This window comes from Dysidea avara, unplaced genomic scaffold (genome assembly GCF_963678975.1).
Source record: "Dysidea avara unplaced genomic scaffold, odDysAvar1.4 SCAFFOLD_195, whole genome shotgun sequence".
Classification (NCBI taxonomy): Eukaryota; Metazoa; Porifera; class Demospongiae; order Dictyoceratida; family Dysideidae; genus Dysidea; species Dysidea avara.
Genome location: NW_027078129.1, coordinates 22,125 through 38,317, shown reverse-complemented (window position 1 = coordinate 38,317; position 16,193 = coordinate 22,125). Strand labels below are relative to the sequence as shown.

General features: G+C 37.7%; 1 protein-coding gene across 1 annotated transcript; it reads left to right on the top strand.

Annotated features, from left to right (window-relative positions):
- Window positions 1-1,184: 1,184 nt before the first annotated feature.
- On the top strand, window positions 1,185-11,861 carry LOC136246219 (uncharacterized). Its single transcript, XM_066037648.1, has 3 exons — window positions 1,185-1,283; window positions 8,533-9,819; window positions 11,769-11,861. The coding sequence occupies exons 2-3, from the start codon at window positions 8,536-8,538 to the stop codon at window positions 11,859-11,861; spliced, it is 1,377 nt and encodes a 458-aa protein (XP_065893720.1). The 5' UTR covers window positions 1,185-1,283; window positions 8,533-8,535.
- Window positions 11,862-16,193: the final 4,332 nt, after the last annotated feature.

Genomic DNA, 16,193 nt, shown 5'->3' with positions numbered 1-16,193 from the left:
AGACATGAAACTTATTACCAAAAAAACTACACCAAACCTCAGTGTAGTTCGTTTTCACAAATGTATCATTTGCTTACCAGCAATGATACTGTGCACTGTTAACACTGCTAAACACATCTGTCTGTCTTCTTTGTAAAATAACACACTTTAACATAACATAGAGTCAGTTTTACACCTGCAATTATATTGAAATAATGTAGCATCATCTAGTCTTTCTGTAGTTTGCATATTCACTATAGAGTGACCATCTCCTCTGTTTTAAAATTAAATAGCAACAAGTGCAGTGTTCAGTTAGCAAGAGAAACACTTCCCAATGCACACACTAGAGGTAAGGCTGTATCTTTACATGTAGTAACTAGTAAGTGTATTTAAGAATTCAACTTACTGATTATGAACTTATCATACCATACTAAAAATAGACTAGTTAACTGTATGTGCCTCTAACATGCAAGACAAGACACTGAGAACCCTGAGCATGTGGTTAAAGTAATGGTTGTATGGTTATTGAAAGAAGGTTATTGAAAAAGAAACTAATCCAGCAGTCCAGTGAATGGATACACCCCATTTTTGAGTTGTACTCTTGCTACAATGCACAGGGTGTTATTGAAGGTCACTAATTATTAATGTAAGTAGGGTAAAGGACAGTGGGTATATTGTTGTGAGGTCCAATTTTTGTGGGTGTGAAATCTGCGAGACACAATTGTGAACAATTTCTCTGTCTGTCTATTAGCAAAAAATTTTTGCAAGTTAACAATTTGCAAAATGTTAAAAGTTATTGCTGACCGTACCACCCCTAGAAGCGGTGTTCCTCCCAAATTGACAGGAAAGAATTTACTACAACAACTTTCTGTTGCACTGTGGCAAAGTAATGCTAAAATGATTTTAAGATATTGGGCCCTTCAAGACTGATGACGATAACAATCCCCTCTACCCTTAGGTATTTGTATTCCCCTTTTACTGTAGTAGTTGTATCAGGGCTGTTGTATAGTAGTAGTGGTTGGTTATGTAGCTGTTTGCCAGTGTGTAGTTGTATATAGTAGTTGTCTTAGTTTGTTAATTTACTTTATCTGTTTGCTCTGTGCTTTGTGTTTATGCTGTTAATCTGTTATGATAACTCTATTGAGTAAGTTATGAATTATTTGCGAAATTCGCAAAATTTTGGACCGCGCACATATAAACCACAACCCACATTCTATAAAACGCCTTCCAAAACGGCGGAAACTGGGCCTGGACGAGGGTAGACAGTGGGTATGTGTGATGGCAAGATATAGTGCACCCAGAAGGTATGGTTTGTATGTGCATACTTGTCTCGCGTGACCATATTAAAACTAGCTAGCTAGCTACAACGGTAAAACGATCTCAGGGCCACGCTACAAGGGGGTGTCACTCCAATAAGCACTGTACTACGATCTGCGACCGCGGTCAAAACTAAAGGTCAATGAACAAAGCCAATTTTTCACGAAAAACAACGGTCAAACTGTTTTTCCAGCACGGTCAAAGCTTCGCGAGTAAGTAGTACACGAAAATATAGCGAAAATAAACGGAACCAGGTCAGTAGTCAAGACAGATTTTCGATGAAAGTTAACGGTCAAAATCGAAAACCGATCTTGACCGGCTTTGACCGCGGTCGCAGATCGTAGTAAAGTGTCTATTGGAGTGACACCCCCTTATAGATCGTACCCAAGCAGAGTCAGAGGCGAGGAAGCGTTGCTGGCATGTTGAAGCATTACTACCATGCATGTAGCTATAATATCTATTTGCTGTTATGGGGTGTTACTATACAGCTATACGATATTCACTGGAATGATACTGACTTTAATTTTGTCTGAGATGTTTCAAGTTCTGCTTTTTTACATGCTGTGATTTGGTCTTGCTAGCTAGAGGCATTCAGTAAGGCCACCCCGAATATATTCTCTGTTTCCCGCCCACCGGCTGCATCTGGATACAGTCAGCTGTAAATATTCATTATTATTATTCTGTATTCTTCCATTGTTTTCTTGCATAGCTACTATACAGGCTCAGTAAAAGCCATCTTGTAACAGTGTCAGCTCACATGTCAGTAATGCTGACTCAAGTTGGCATAACTTCACATTTGTGTTATTTTTGCACAAGTAAGGTACATGTTTTTATACAATTTTTTATGGTTGTGCCAGGCAAATATGGCTTGAAAAGCTGCCAATCTTATAATGGAAATGGACCACCCATGCGCATACAAATGGACTGGAAACATGCAGAGAATTTATTTGGAGTGGCCTATTAATAGTGTTTTTCTAGTGCAGGTATAATTTTCTAGTACAATTCTAGTTCAGTTGCCAGAAATATTTTAAGTTAGTATTAGTTCTAGTATTCATTGTTTAAAACAATTTTAGTTAGTATTAGTTCTAGTGTTCCTTGTTAGAAACAATAATAGTTTGTATTAGTTCTAGTATCCATGACTGAAGCAATTTTAGTTAGTATTATAGTACCTGTAATTTAGTAAGTATTAGTTATAGTACAGTACTGATGCTAAGAATATATACTTTGTCATACTTATTCATTGCTTTTACAAAAAAAAAAAAAAAAAAATCACTAACTAGGTGTAATAGAATTATCATCCTATATATACCACTTTGAGAAGTAGAACCTAAATCAAAGATTTAAAAAAAAAACATTCTACCTAAACAATACACTTCTTGTTTCTGTGTAAGAAGATCTCTCTAAGTTTTCGTCTGTTGCGCACTTTCATTTCTCCCTTGTCACCTCTCTACCAGAAGAAATTATTCTTTCCACCAGGGCAGTGGTTGCTACAATGTCACAAGCCACTCAAAATGGTAATGGAAAGTTGCCTTTGTTCTTAATCATGCATCTTATACAGTATGTTAATATGTACTTCTAAGTCAGGCTTTAACTTGATGTGCCAGATAGTCAGTTCACCAATTAGGCTCCTGCTAAATCTCAGACAACAGTTGCATTAGTAGTTGCAGTACTAAAAGTTTTAGTTTAGTTCTAGCATCAGTACTATAAAGCTATTTATTTTAGTTTAGTTCTTGTTCAAAAACTTAAAACAACACTTTGTTCAAAAACTTAAAACAACACTTTTCTAGTATAGTTCCAGTTTTTTCAATAGATTGTAATGGAATTATAGTTTAGTTCTAGTTCCTAGAGCTACTGTAAAGAAAAGGCTGTACTAAAGCCACTTTTAGTTCTAGTATACTAAACACTATGGCCTAACCATTAGGCCACTATTTTCTGTTGTTTTTTATCAGTGCCCGCATGCATTTTTAATTTACTGCTGCATGTATTAATTAGGAATTATATAAGCCTAAGTAGGGATCATAGAAATAAAAAGTAATGAAATAAGGGAGGCTGCCTACACCTGAAGATATACTAGTGGACATTTAATCCATTCGCCAGCCTACAAGTACAAAGAGAAATTAGAAGAATTACTTTGGCACAACTGATTGTAGCTTCAAGCTGCTAAATGGGCCAAAACCTACTGCAGTATGCCAAAAGGCACCTGTTGAGCTGAAGGTATGTCAAGCAATGAAAAAGTTAAGCCTGTAGCCTTAGCTGTTGTCGAGTTACGCTTCTCTGAAGGCAGGCAGTCAGTCAGTCAGATTTTCTACTCTGTTTCAAGGCACTCTTGGGCTTCTAAACAATACTGCCAAGGTAGAGCTATAACAGCCTGTCATCTGTCATTTTCCTACCCAAAAGCCACAGTGAACGACCAAATTGAAAATGCTCTGACATTATGACCTATCAAAACAAAAGTGTCTAAAAGTCATTGTGTATGAAACTGCTTACTATAATGAACCAATGACCAACCGTTGTATGGAACTGCTTACTATTATGGACCAATGACCGACAATTGCATGTTGATCTGTCATTTTGACAGATCATTTAAGAGACATTATATTGATTAATGCAGGAATTAATGATGTCGTTAGTTGAATATGATATCGATTGAATGTGTGCCTAACAACGTTGCTAGAAACCAAATTAACTCCAGCTCTAAGTGTTTCTCACCGAACTACAATTGTTCCTTCATGGGTTCAGACCGCTTTGTAGGTATTTCTTGCCTGGCCATTCACGAATGCGGCTACTCCAAGCGTCACGAGTGTGGAAAAAGGTGATAACGATTCTTACACCTTTACGGCTGCTTGTATGTCACAAACCACAACATCTTGTCGTTACATCATAACTTCACAATATGCCCTTCTACAGGTGTATATGAGAGTTAGGATACTCTCCTCTGTATCATACAGTACGGTAGTACTGTATATTAGGGATCATGGAGATTAGGGTTTTCCTAGCCAAAAATTCACCCGAAAACCAGCTTCACAACTCCGTCCTGGGGTATAACCAAGCCCAAAATTGTCTTCAGTATGATCCTAAAGGCTTCCAATAAATTGTTACAAATTTTTTTTTTTTAAATTGTTCAATGGAAATTTCTATGCCTGCCTGCCTGCCTGCCTGCCTGCCTGCCTGCCTGCCTGCCTGCCTGCCTGCCTGCCTGCCTGCCTGCCTGCCTGCCTGCCTGCCTGCCTGCCTGCCTGCCTGCCTGCCTGCCTGCCTGCCTGCCTGCCTGCCTGCCTGCCTGCCTGCCTGCCTGCCTGCCTGCCTGCCTGCCTGCCTGCCTGCCTGCCTGCCTGCCTGCCTGCCTGCCTGCCTGCCGGCCTGCCTGCCTGCCTGCCTGCCTGCCTGCCTGCCTGCCTGCCTTTAGGCAAGCGTAACTCGATAACGGCTAATGCTATGGGCTTGATTTTTTCACTGTTTAGCATCACTTCATCCCAACATGTGTCTTTTGGCATACCGCAGTACATACAATACACGTATCATGGACTTACCTTTGTCATCCTTTGTGTCCCATTTCTTTTTGCTGACAGCTCAAGGTGTCGATTCGCAGTAGCGAGATGCGTGGCTTCCCTACAGCACGTTTGTAAATGGAAATTGTCCATATTTTCTGTGGTAACTAGTCCTGGGCGATACTGAAAATAATGCTATTTGATATATTGACAAGCTTATATTCACGATATGATTAAATATTGAGATTTGTCAAGCAGTGAGATTAGTAACATTACATAACACATTATTGCATCATATTATATCATAGAATGTGATTTGGTACCAGCCAACAGCTGGAATTTTCCCATAACCAAATTGACTTTCCTTGTAGCTATATAGCAAGTGCAAGAAACACAACCACTAGCCAGATTTAACTAGGCGATATAGACGATATTGGCGATTATATTGTCTAGACGATATTATTGTGGCTCTATAATTTACCTTGATACAATATATTGTGTAGTTCAAGCCAATATATTGAAACATTGCCCAGCTCTAGGTGACTGGACTGATTGCAGAGATGATTCTAACACTGTTCTTCATTTGTAACGCTATGTACAGGGGATTGCGGAATGTTTGCATCTACGGAAGCGGAATGCGTATCACGTGTCACGTGATTTCATGTTACGTGGCAATTTCAATTCTGAGTCACTGTATAGTTAGTTTTTCAGCGTGCCTAATATTCACTGTAAATAGCTAGGTAAATGACATGAGTTGTGAGAGGAACAGAACTGCTGCCTGCTCCTTAGATATTCATTTAAGGATTGTATATCAAGTGATAGGACTAGGAAAAGCACACAAAGATGTAGCTGAACACTTAAATGTAAATCCTTCCAATGTTATAACTCGTTTTGAACAAACAGGAGATGTAAGTAAGAACAAATATCCTCCAAACATAAGTGTGACAAAACTGTCAGACATTGGGAAGTACTACATCCTAGACCTAGTAATTGAGAAGCCCGGAATCCACCTCAGAGAGATCTAGGAAGAATTATTTCAAGCTACAGGCATAGACATCAGTGAAGGTAGAATTTGTCATTACTTGGAAGAATGGGGGCTTACAAGACAGAAGATGGCAGTGACTGCAACTCAACAGAACGATCTACTGAGAGTCCAGTATTTTATAGATATATCTATTTTCAGCAGTCACCCAGAATTTTTTGTCTTCATTGATAAAATGGGATCAGATAAATGAGATCAAAGGCATAAATTTTCCTATAGCATGAAAGGTAGCACTCCTACCATACACAGGTTTTTGTTTAGAGATCAGCATGTTTCCACTATAGCAGCTATGACATGTGATAGAATTGTGGATTTTACAACTTGTGCAAGGGGAGTTACAGCAGATGTATTTGACAGATTTTTATTTGTTGCCCCACTTACAGCCTTTCAATGGAGTTAATCCATGTAGCATTGTAGCCATGATACACTGTACAGGAGATGTCATACAAGACTTGGAGCAAGCAAGGTTATTGGTGTACTATCTGCCACCGTTTAGTCCAGATCTTAACCCAATAGAGGAAGCCTTTAGTAAAGTGAAGTCTGTACTTAAAGCAAATGAAGAGAATTGGGATAACTTTGACGTTGAAACAGCAGTTTCAGCAGCATTTAATTGTATAAGTAATGAAGACTGTAAAGCTTGGGTGTTACATTGTGGTTGCAATTGAATATTTGACTACACATGCACACGCATATGAACATACATGCCATCGTAGCTACTCCACAAGCAAAAAAATCAACAAATGAACAACTTGGTTAATATTATTGTTTATAGGTTTATTTACCCAATCCCCTCAGCATATGTAGTATACGGTCCTTTTCCTCTTCAAACTCTTCCTTTGACAACACACTATCTTCATAAAGCTCCTTTGGTGTTCTAAACAGCTTCTACGAAGTGAAACAGTTTTCAGAGGGGAGATTCCCTTTCCACTACTGTCACAATCCAAACTCTGAACATGAGATCTAGGTGGATTACAGGCTTTAACAATAGCCGTAGCTGCTTCTGCAACTATACTCGCCACCCCTTCTTTGGCAGTTTTTTTAGAGTTACCCACAACTTTGTCTGTAATCAGTAGGATGTTTGGGGGGGTGTCATCATGATGGCCACTTTGAACCAACTTAGCCTACAATCGTAACTTTACATTCTCCATGCCAGGATGTTTCTCCTTTAATTTGTCAACTATATCCTGCAGGTCATCTTCTCTTTTTTCTCTGGGCTCGCTTCTTTGAAGGTGGTTCTCCGCTGTCCTCTTTAGGTGTGGGGACTTCACACCAGAATGTTATCCTGGAGCCAGATGGAAATTCTGTGTACATCTTACGAATATCCCTATCATCACACAGCCACCGCTTCGCCTGGTTGGGAGGTTCTAGGTATCCTACTTGAAAATTCGTAGAAGCTGTACCCGAAAATTCTTTTGGGGAAAGTAACCATTAATTTAAACCTCAAATACCATATTGATGAAAACTTTTCATCCATATTATGCCAATTTCTCAAAGTGAAATCGCTCTTCTTCCTTGGGTTGACAAAGCGAAACAAGAAGGTGTATTTAGATGGAGATTGAGACGAACTCACGCTGGAACAATGGCACTTGATTGTGATAGAGTTCCCAATGATAGCAATAAGTTAGATAAACCCATTTGTAGATTTCCTGTTGAAACACTGGTAGGGGTTCCCGCCATTTCGCTCGTAACCAAAGCTCCTAGGACATGCCTACAAGTAAATAGGTCAATATGATATATATATATATATACAGTATCCGTTGTAACATTTTGCAATCCTCTGTAATGGGCTGAACATAGCTGAAAGCGAAGCGTAATGGCCGCTGCACTTTCGAGGCAGTAATTGATAGTTGGGGGCATGCGAATCGTCATATTTTCGTGGTGACTGGATTGTTGCAGAAGCACTTCTTCTGTTTTTTGTCTGTAGTGCCTGAACAGCGGAAAGTGAAGCATAAAGGCCACTGCACTTTCGAAGCAGTTTTTGATAGCTAGGGCACGCGTACAGATGAAAACATTAATTCTGGCACCATCCTTTCTTTTGATGCGGCATGCGTGGGTTCGCCAGTCATAATAATGTTACAAAAAAGTAAACAAACAAGTTCAAGGAAAAATTAGAAATTTTAAGTTCGATTAGGGATCATAGAAAAAAGTTGGGAAACAAGGGAGGTCACTTACACCTGCAGATATACTAGTGAATATTTAATCCCTAATTCAGTCTTGGTCTTGGGTATAGACTGGATTAGGGATTAAATGTTCGCTAGTATATCTGCAGGTGTAGACGACCTCCCTTGTCTCCCTACTTTTTTTCTATGATCCCTAATCGAACTTAGAATTTCTAATTTTTCCTTAAACTTGTATATTATGAACTCTTGGTAGTATATATATGCAGTTTTTCACAAATATACGTACCTTGCCTGCCTACTGGATAGTCTGTGTACATATAAACGTAGCTAGTTATCTAAATCAAAGTATTATCAATTCTTGCACATTCAGAAACTGACTGTGTGTAAACCAAAGGATTGTCATGTATGGCTAATTACCTGGAAAAGTCCTATAGTCCAGTCCAGTAAATGATCTACCTTTTAATCCATACCAATATGATGCTTAATGTGTGTAGCATCACTGCATATTATACATGTACCTTGCAATATTAACTATTAAATGTAATACATGATTGCAGATGGTGTTACAGTATTATTTTATTTGTAGGTTATGAGGCCAAGGAAAGTTATTTTAGTATTAATGACAATACTGTTCATTCTGGGTTTACTGAAATTCTGCATACAGCCTAGTACAATCAATAAGAGTACCCCTGATATTACAACAACACATGCTCCTCCTAATACTGTGAAACATAAAAGTGATCCAGTTTGTGGATTTGTTATCAGCAGTTCTTTCTGGGAACAGCAAGTTGGTGCTGCTTTGAACTTGTGGGCACTCTCACAATGGTCTAAAACAGTTGGTGTTTATCCTGTTGAACCATTTGTTGTGCAGTCAAAGTTTGTGTTACCTAAATGCGTTTCAGACATTTCAGGACTTTTACGATTTCGTGATTACTTTGATATACAACATTGGAATAAAATTTCTGCTGACTTACAGCTAATGCCTCTGATTTCATGGGAATCTTTTGTACAAAATAAATCTTCAAATCTTATTGTTGCTATTGTTATCCTGTTAGATATCCATGCTGGAGAGAAACACAGTATTGGATGTGACATCAAGTTAAAACAATTCCTTGCAAGTAGTGCATTTAAACTTGCTTCTGAGTTGAACTTTAAAGTTGTAAGAAAAGTGTGCTTTATGTTTGCTGGCAATAGTACAACTGTGCCTAAGTTCAACACCAAGTTATATGGTGAGTTTAATCCAAAGGAGGTTACTGTGTGGTTTTCTCTTTGGCCAGGAATTAACCCATTCCGCATATATTTTAAAGAAAGAGAATACTGGAGGAACAATAAGCCAATGAATTCAATCCTCCCTAGTAAAAGAATTATTGCAGACAGTCAAAGATATGTCCATGACGTTATTGGGACAACATTTGGCAATTACATTGCAGTGTCATTTCGTTCTGTGAAAAGAGCTAAAAGATTTCAAGGATCTTTTTCTACAAGCTGGCAGCAAAAATTTTTTGATACTTGCATTACACAAATCAAGAAGAAGATAAATAGCTTAGGATCAGATGGAAAGGTTTTTTTGTCAATGGATCTCGGGAGGTTTGGCGATGCTTCAGCTGTAAAATACATGCATGAGGATTTGATAAACTTTATTTTAAATAATGCCATTCACATGCTATATGGAAACATGACAACTTTGCAAGAATATGAAAAAAGTTTTGTAGCTGTCACTAATGGAATAGAGGATGCGGGATACATTGCTGCCCTACAGAGTACCATAGTTGAGAATTCACGGTGTCTTATTCTGTTTGGTGGTAATTCTAATTTTCAAAGAAATTTATTAACAAATTACCTGCACATTCATTCAACTAAGTGTGTAATAAAAGTATGTTATATTGAATAAATACTCTTAATACCATTTGTGTGGATAGCTAGAGAAGTATTAAACTATTAAGGAACTGCCTTCAAACCAGGAGCTAGTAACCATCTTGCTGCCCTAGCTTTGCTTCACAAATAAATTGTTTTTCTGAATTTCTGTAAGTTACAATGCATATGAGCCAACAGCATAGATGCATACAGAAATGGACTTTAATATACTGTATTCTCTAGGGACACAATGCAATACTGTGTAGAGTATTAATGACAGTGACATTGAACTGTTTAAAACTATTGTTGGAAAAGTAGTCACAAAGTTCTACATGTTGGAGATTGTTCAAAATTAATAATAAAGTATTCACTCACACAAAGAGTGAAACTCTTGCTCACACTGACAAACTAATTTATACATGAAAAATGACTATCTATTGAAATTTGTAAATGTGTGCAAGGTCTCTCAACTGCTGGGGAAAAAACTCCATTTAAAAATCCTGGCTACGCTCCTGCAGCTGAGTGGCTACCAAGGGTGGCTCCAGGAATTTTGGCGGCAGGTTCTGTTGCGCACACACTTAAACCTAGGGAGTATGCTCCCCAGGGAATTTTTGAAAGTTGTGCATTGTGAAATTGAATCTGGTCATTTTTTGCCAAAAAAAACCTTTAAAACTGAAATTTTAGATGTATTATAGACTGCTTATGCTTGCTTCTGCTAGGAAGCAGGCTAAAGAGCTAAGAGGTGGAACGATGTGAAGTTTGGACATGTAATGTGGATATTTTCAGGTCTTAAAGACTGCTTTACAATGTGACTGTTCTATTAGGGTAGTTGATTGCTTTATTAGAGAATTTCGTTCTGAACCCTTTGCAAATCAATCCATGCACTTGAGATCTGATACTTGACTAGTTTCTGGAAACCTCAGAAACCCCCTGGATCCACCCCTGGCTACTATATATTAGCTATAATGGCACAATTGAAAATCAGAGGTACAAATGTAGATGAATTTTAGGTTTTGCAAATCTAGATAGCTGGCTATGCTTAAATAACTTTTTGCTATAATACACTGCGTGAGATATGAGAGATAACAACCAAATTTGTATGTCTATCTATTTTGCTCAAATGGAAAATAGCAGCTGTATATAAAACAGTCTAGTAAGTGATAAATCTACATGGCAAGTTGTACGTAATTCATTTTAGTACAAAGCCATGCAACATTGCTTCATAGGGTTCAATCTTTAGGGTTCAATCTTACTGGAACCTTTAATTGCAGAAGGATTTTACTGGCCTTCATTTAAATAATGTAAAGCTGCAGATCATGCTGGCAAGGCAATTTTTACTTCTGTTATGTGCTGGAAAGGAGCCTGCATTAATGGTCTGCTAATTGCATGTACCCATGCAGCCAGAGGTAAGTTTACAATTTTGGTGGTTTTGCAAGGCCACATATCTTAATTGTTAGTTTCCATCCTCACCTGCACATTGCCATTTTCCATGCTGTATATCATTGACTTTTTTACTACTATTCATGGCTGAATGCAGCTATATTAAGTAACTAGATAGCTGTAGGTTTCAGATTCTTAATGAAACTTTCTTCTTAGTTTGAACTAGACAGTTATTAACATATACAATTGCATGTGATAATCTTTAGTGATAATCTGATTTTAACTTCATCATTGTAAAGGTATATACATGCATTTAGAATATTAGTGGTAGCTGCTATCTAGCTCTACAATGTCACCCAACATTTGCTAGTCATTCAGAATTATCAAAGCTTGATGAAATATAATAACATAGGCATAGCTATACCTTTTAGAGGGTAAGTGTTCACCAGTTTTCTCCTGATTGTGTAGTTTATTTTTTTAAAGTATGCAACATACATGATATGATAATGTATAGCATAATTGTCAGTGATATAGTTTTCTTTGTCAATTCATAGACTGCATTAAGTTAAATTTTCTTTACTATTATAGTGGTTGCTGCAATTATCAGTAGATTGTTTAATGTTGCGGTTTGAATGTCAGACTAACAAAACACTGTTTACTCCATCAATTACCAACAATTAGAATTTCCTTCAGTCACACTATAAATTGCGCTCGTTCTATGTTCAAAGCAATACCAATGACACTATTAATTGTGATGGTGGGACCATGCAAAGTCATGAAAAGCAGCTTACATCAATCAAGAGGATTTTGTGATTGTCACTAAGTACTCAGAACAGCAAGTGGGAGCTGCAATGAATCTACTAACACTTTCCAAATGGAGTGAATACATAGGAGCATCACTTGTTGAACCATTTGTTAATGAATCAGAGTTTAGACTACCTATCCTCACTTTTGCATACAGCTACATCAAGCACACTTCATTTCAGAGGCTATTTTAATATCACATATTGGAAAACCCTCTGTCTACAGTATAGTGCAGCATGCCTGGTATCTTGGACTATGTTTATGAGAAACAAACTGCAGAAATTTATATTTGTGGTTCTTTTGACCAACTTAAAATTCACACATGCATTAAACAGCCTGTATGTTGACCATGAAATTGCAAGCAATACAATGTATAAAAGAGGATACTCACACCTTGTTGCTGATTACAAAATTGATATTAGAGAAGTATTGCAAATAAAGGTTGTCCGATGTGTATGCATGATGCTGAACTTAGCTACCAATGAGCATTAATGAGTTTAGCAAGCAAATTTATGGTGGATTTAATCATAAAGAAGTTATTGTGTGATTTTCTACATGGAAAGGAATTGCTAAGGTAAACCGGATTAGAATAGTTGAGGAAACTTATCACAGAATTCCTAAGACAATTAAAATGCTAAAAATGAGTGATAGAATTAAACAGGACAGCAAGTTGTATGTTGAAAAAAATTAATGCTGGAGTCTTCTTTTGGTAGTTACATTGCTATATCAGCTCACACTGCCAGAAGACTGAGCAAGGTTTATTAATGCAAAGGATCAATATATGTGACTGAATTTTGGAAAATCACCCATATGGGCGTGCGTAAAATAATTATAATTTTCATGTTTAGTGAGTTGCTAATAAGAGCAGGGAACAGTTTTGAAAATATTTCAAGAATTTTCTTGTAATTTAAGGTATTGAGAATGGTTTACAATCATTAACAGGTAAATTTGCACTATAAAGTTTGTGATTTGATCATTAAATATTTTAGGTGTCAAATACGCCCATATGGGTGATTTTCCAAAATTCAGTCACATATACACATTCTTTCACAATTGCATTAATCAGTTCTCAAGCAGAGCATCATCAATGCTAGTTCTAAATTCAGTTCAAAGCAATTTTAGCAGTAGACCTTGGAAGATTTGGAGATACTTTTGCTTATAAGTAAATGAGTGACAAAATGGTGATGATTACTGCAAATGAGCTATTTCAGGTGGTATACAATGGCACTCTAACAACAGACCAGTGGGAACAGTCATTCATTGACATCACCAGTGGCGAAACAGATAGTGGATACATCGCAGCATTGTAAAGTAATGTATCACAGAATAGTGGATGTCTTGTCATGTTTAGTGGGAAGTCTTACTTTCAAAGTAGCTACCATGCTGCACAAGTATAAACAAAGTAATACATGTATTATAGAAGTTTACTGTATTCCAGAAAAGCGTACAAATAATTAAACTAAAACAAACTTCATATTCAATTAAAATGAATAGCTACATGTAATTCAGTAATGTTTGTAGCTACAGATGTCACAATACAGCAATGTTTTATATTGAATCAACTACTTTAAATGTATTATACCATAGATACTATAGCCATGATTATATGGTACTACATAGAGACCCAGTAAACCCCTGAACACTTTTTAAAATATGTTTTTATAGGATCAAACAGTCAACCATATTAAGGCTTGACATTGTAGCTCAGTAATGGTTTTCTGGGGAGGGAAACTTGAGAAGTCATACTTGGATATCATGCAATATTTAAATCTAGTGCACCATCAAATCTATCTCTCATGATAGGAAGAGACGTGAACACAAACAACAGGTTCATGAAGTAGAGAATGCCTCATTCACTCGATACTTTAATTTCACCACCACTGGTGAAATGGATAACTCATGATCAGTTGGCCAACCTCTTGAGTACCAATCTTTTCTACAGTATTGTGATAGGATGGGTGAGATGTATATACGTTAAATGTATCTTTGTTGTGATCTGCAATTATGTATACTGTTGTGCATTCATGGCTCCCAGTACACTTTGCGCTGCCCAGTTTCCAAGGCTCTGATTGCTGTGTAGGTAGCTTGTTGCCAAGCACCTTAGCATGAGCTATATTCATTTGTAGCTGTGTTTATCGACGACAGTAGTAGATGATGGGTGTAGCTGCATGATGTAAGCTGTTGTAGAAAGTGTTTACCTAAAACAGTAGTAGATGATGGGTGTAGCTGCATGATGTAGGCTGTTGCAGGAAGTGGATGATGTAACACTGCAAAGGTAGTGATATTTGTGTCAAGCAGCATCAAATTTCACCAATAAATTCAAGCTAGATGTAGGTGCTAGTGATACTGGAGCAGGGACAGTTCTACTCCAAGAAGATGACAATGGGTCAATACCAGCCTACTTTTGCTTGCAAAATGTATTTATAACCATGCATGTTCACCTAGTGACTAAGTCTGACATATACCAGACATGGAACAAGTGCAAAAAGTAGCCACAACAGGGCCAATATCAGTATAGTCTTGCTTTTTACTTTTATCACAATCTCTTGGTAACTTAATTGGTTGTTATTAGGATCTACAAGAGAAGAAATAAGAAATATAGTTTTAAAACAGATTGGGCAATATTTCCTACAGGCAGCACTGTGATGGGATGGGTGAGAAAAATTAAATCCGCATGAACTTCCAATTTTGCAATTATGTGTAACATTGTGCATTCATGGTGTCCAGTCCAGTTTGCACTGCCCGGCTTGCAGGTCATGCACAGAGGCTTGTAGCTAAAAGTTACAAGTTGCTTTGAATCACTTCACTGCAGAATGTCTGATGTGATTCTGTAAAGAAAGCAAGCCATATTCGTTCACTGGACTGGACTACTGGACTCACATAAAACTTGTCCACACACCCTTTTCAACAACTATGTAGCTAACCATTACTTTGTACAACACACTCAGGGTTCTCAGAGTTCTTGTCTTAAATATTAGAGGCACATACAGCTAACTGTTATCTAATCTATTTAACAGAGTTCATAATGAATAGTTTGAACTCTTGTTGTGTACAATGGATGTAATCTTTCACAAATATGTGCAGCCTTACACGTGCCTGTTATGTAGTGTGTTTATTGGAAAGCATTTCTCAGGCTAGCTGTTAGTATTCACTGTTGCTCTATTCACCAAGCATTAGCTATAAACCCACAAATAGCTGGCATACCTATATTGAATACACAAACTGCTGAAAGGATGTAGGTGATGCTAGCTATATCATTAATTCTATGCTACATAATGCATGGCAGTATGTGCTATTTAAAAAAACAAAAACAGAGAGAAGACAGACAGAAGCATTATAGTAGCATTAATAGCGCACAGCGCTTGTATATCATTGCTATAGCAGTAGGCAGGTCATTTATGGTAACGAACTACGCTGAGGTTTTAATGTAGCTATAGTGAATGAATAAAACACTTTTGTGGCTAAATCTGGCTATAATTGATTCCATTAGTCAAATGTGGTGAATGAATACACCTGCCATTGGGTTAACAATATGTTAGAATTAAAGATCTGTAGGGGTTGTGTCCCAGACTTCAAATGCAGTGACTGCCTCTCTATTAGAGTACTAGGGCTACTTTATTAAAGTGTCTTTTCAGTGGGCACATGTGCGAGCGTCTGGTCGGGTTCTTTTGGAAAGACTTGCTTATTAATTATGCCAGACTCTTGCAGAGCAAGGGTCTGGTCTGTATCAATATACATGTACAGCTGGAATGTACGTAATAATTAATAGCATGCATGACCTCACTCATACTAGAAGATGGGAATAAGCCATGGCCACAGTCAATGCAGACATAGATAATATATACCTCCGGACACGGGATTGGAAACGCACACATTTCACACCTACCTCCACACCCCGGATTGCCGTAAACTTAAGTTGTAGTATCCGATACATGAACTAGAGACTGAAAAATAAAGCATGGCATGTAACGAAAATTTTGGTCCGGGGCAAAAATCGGTCCGGCCGGACCATTTTCAGTCGACCAAATTTAGTCCGCCCGGACCATCTTTAGCATCCGAAATTGGTCCGACCTGACCAAAATTGGTCCGGCCCAAACCTAGTTGGCCACATGCACTCCTGACCACTCGGACCAATATTGGTCGACCAAAATGGGTCCGGGTGGACCACTAATGCATGCAGCCAATGATGCATGCATAGCTATAAGTTGT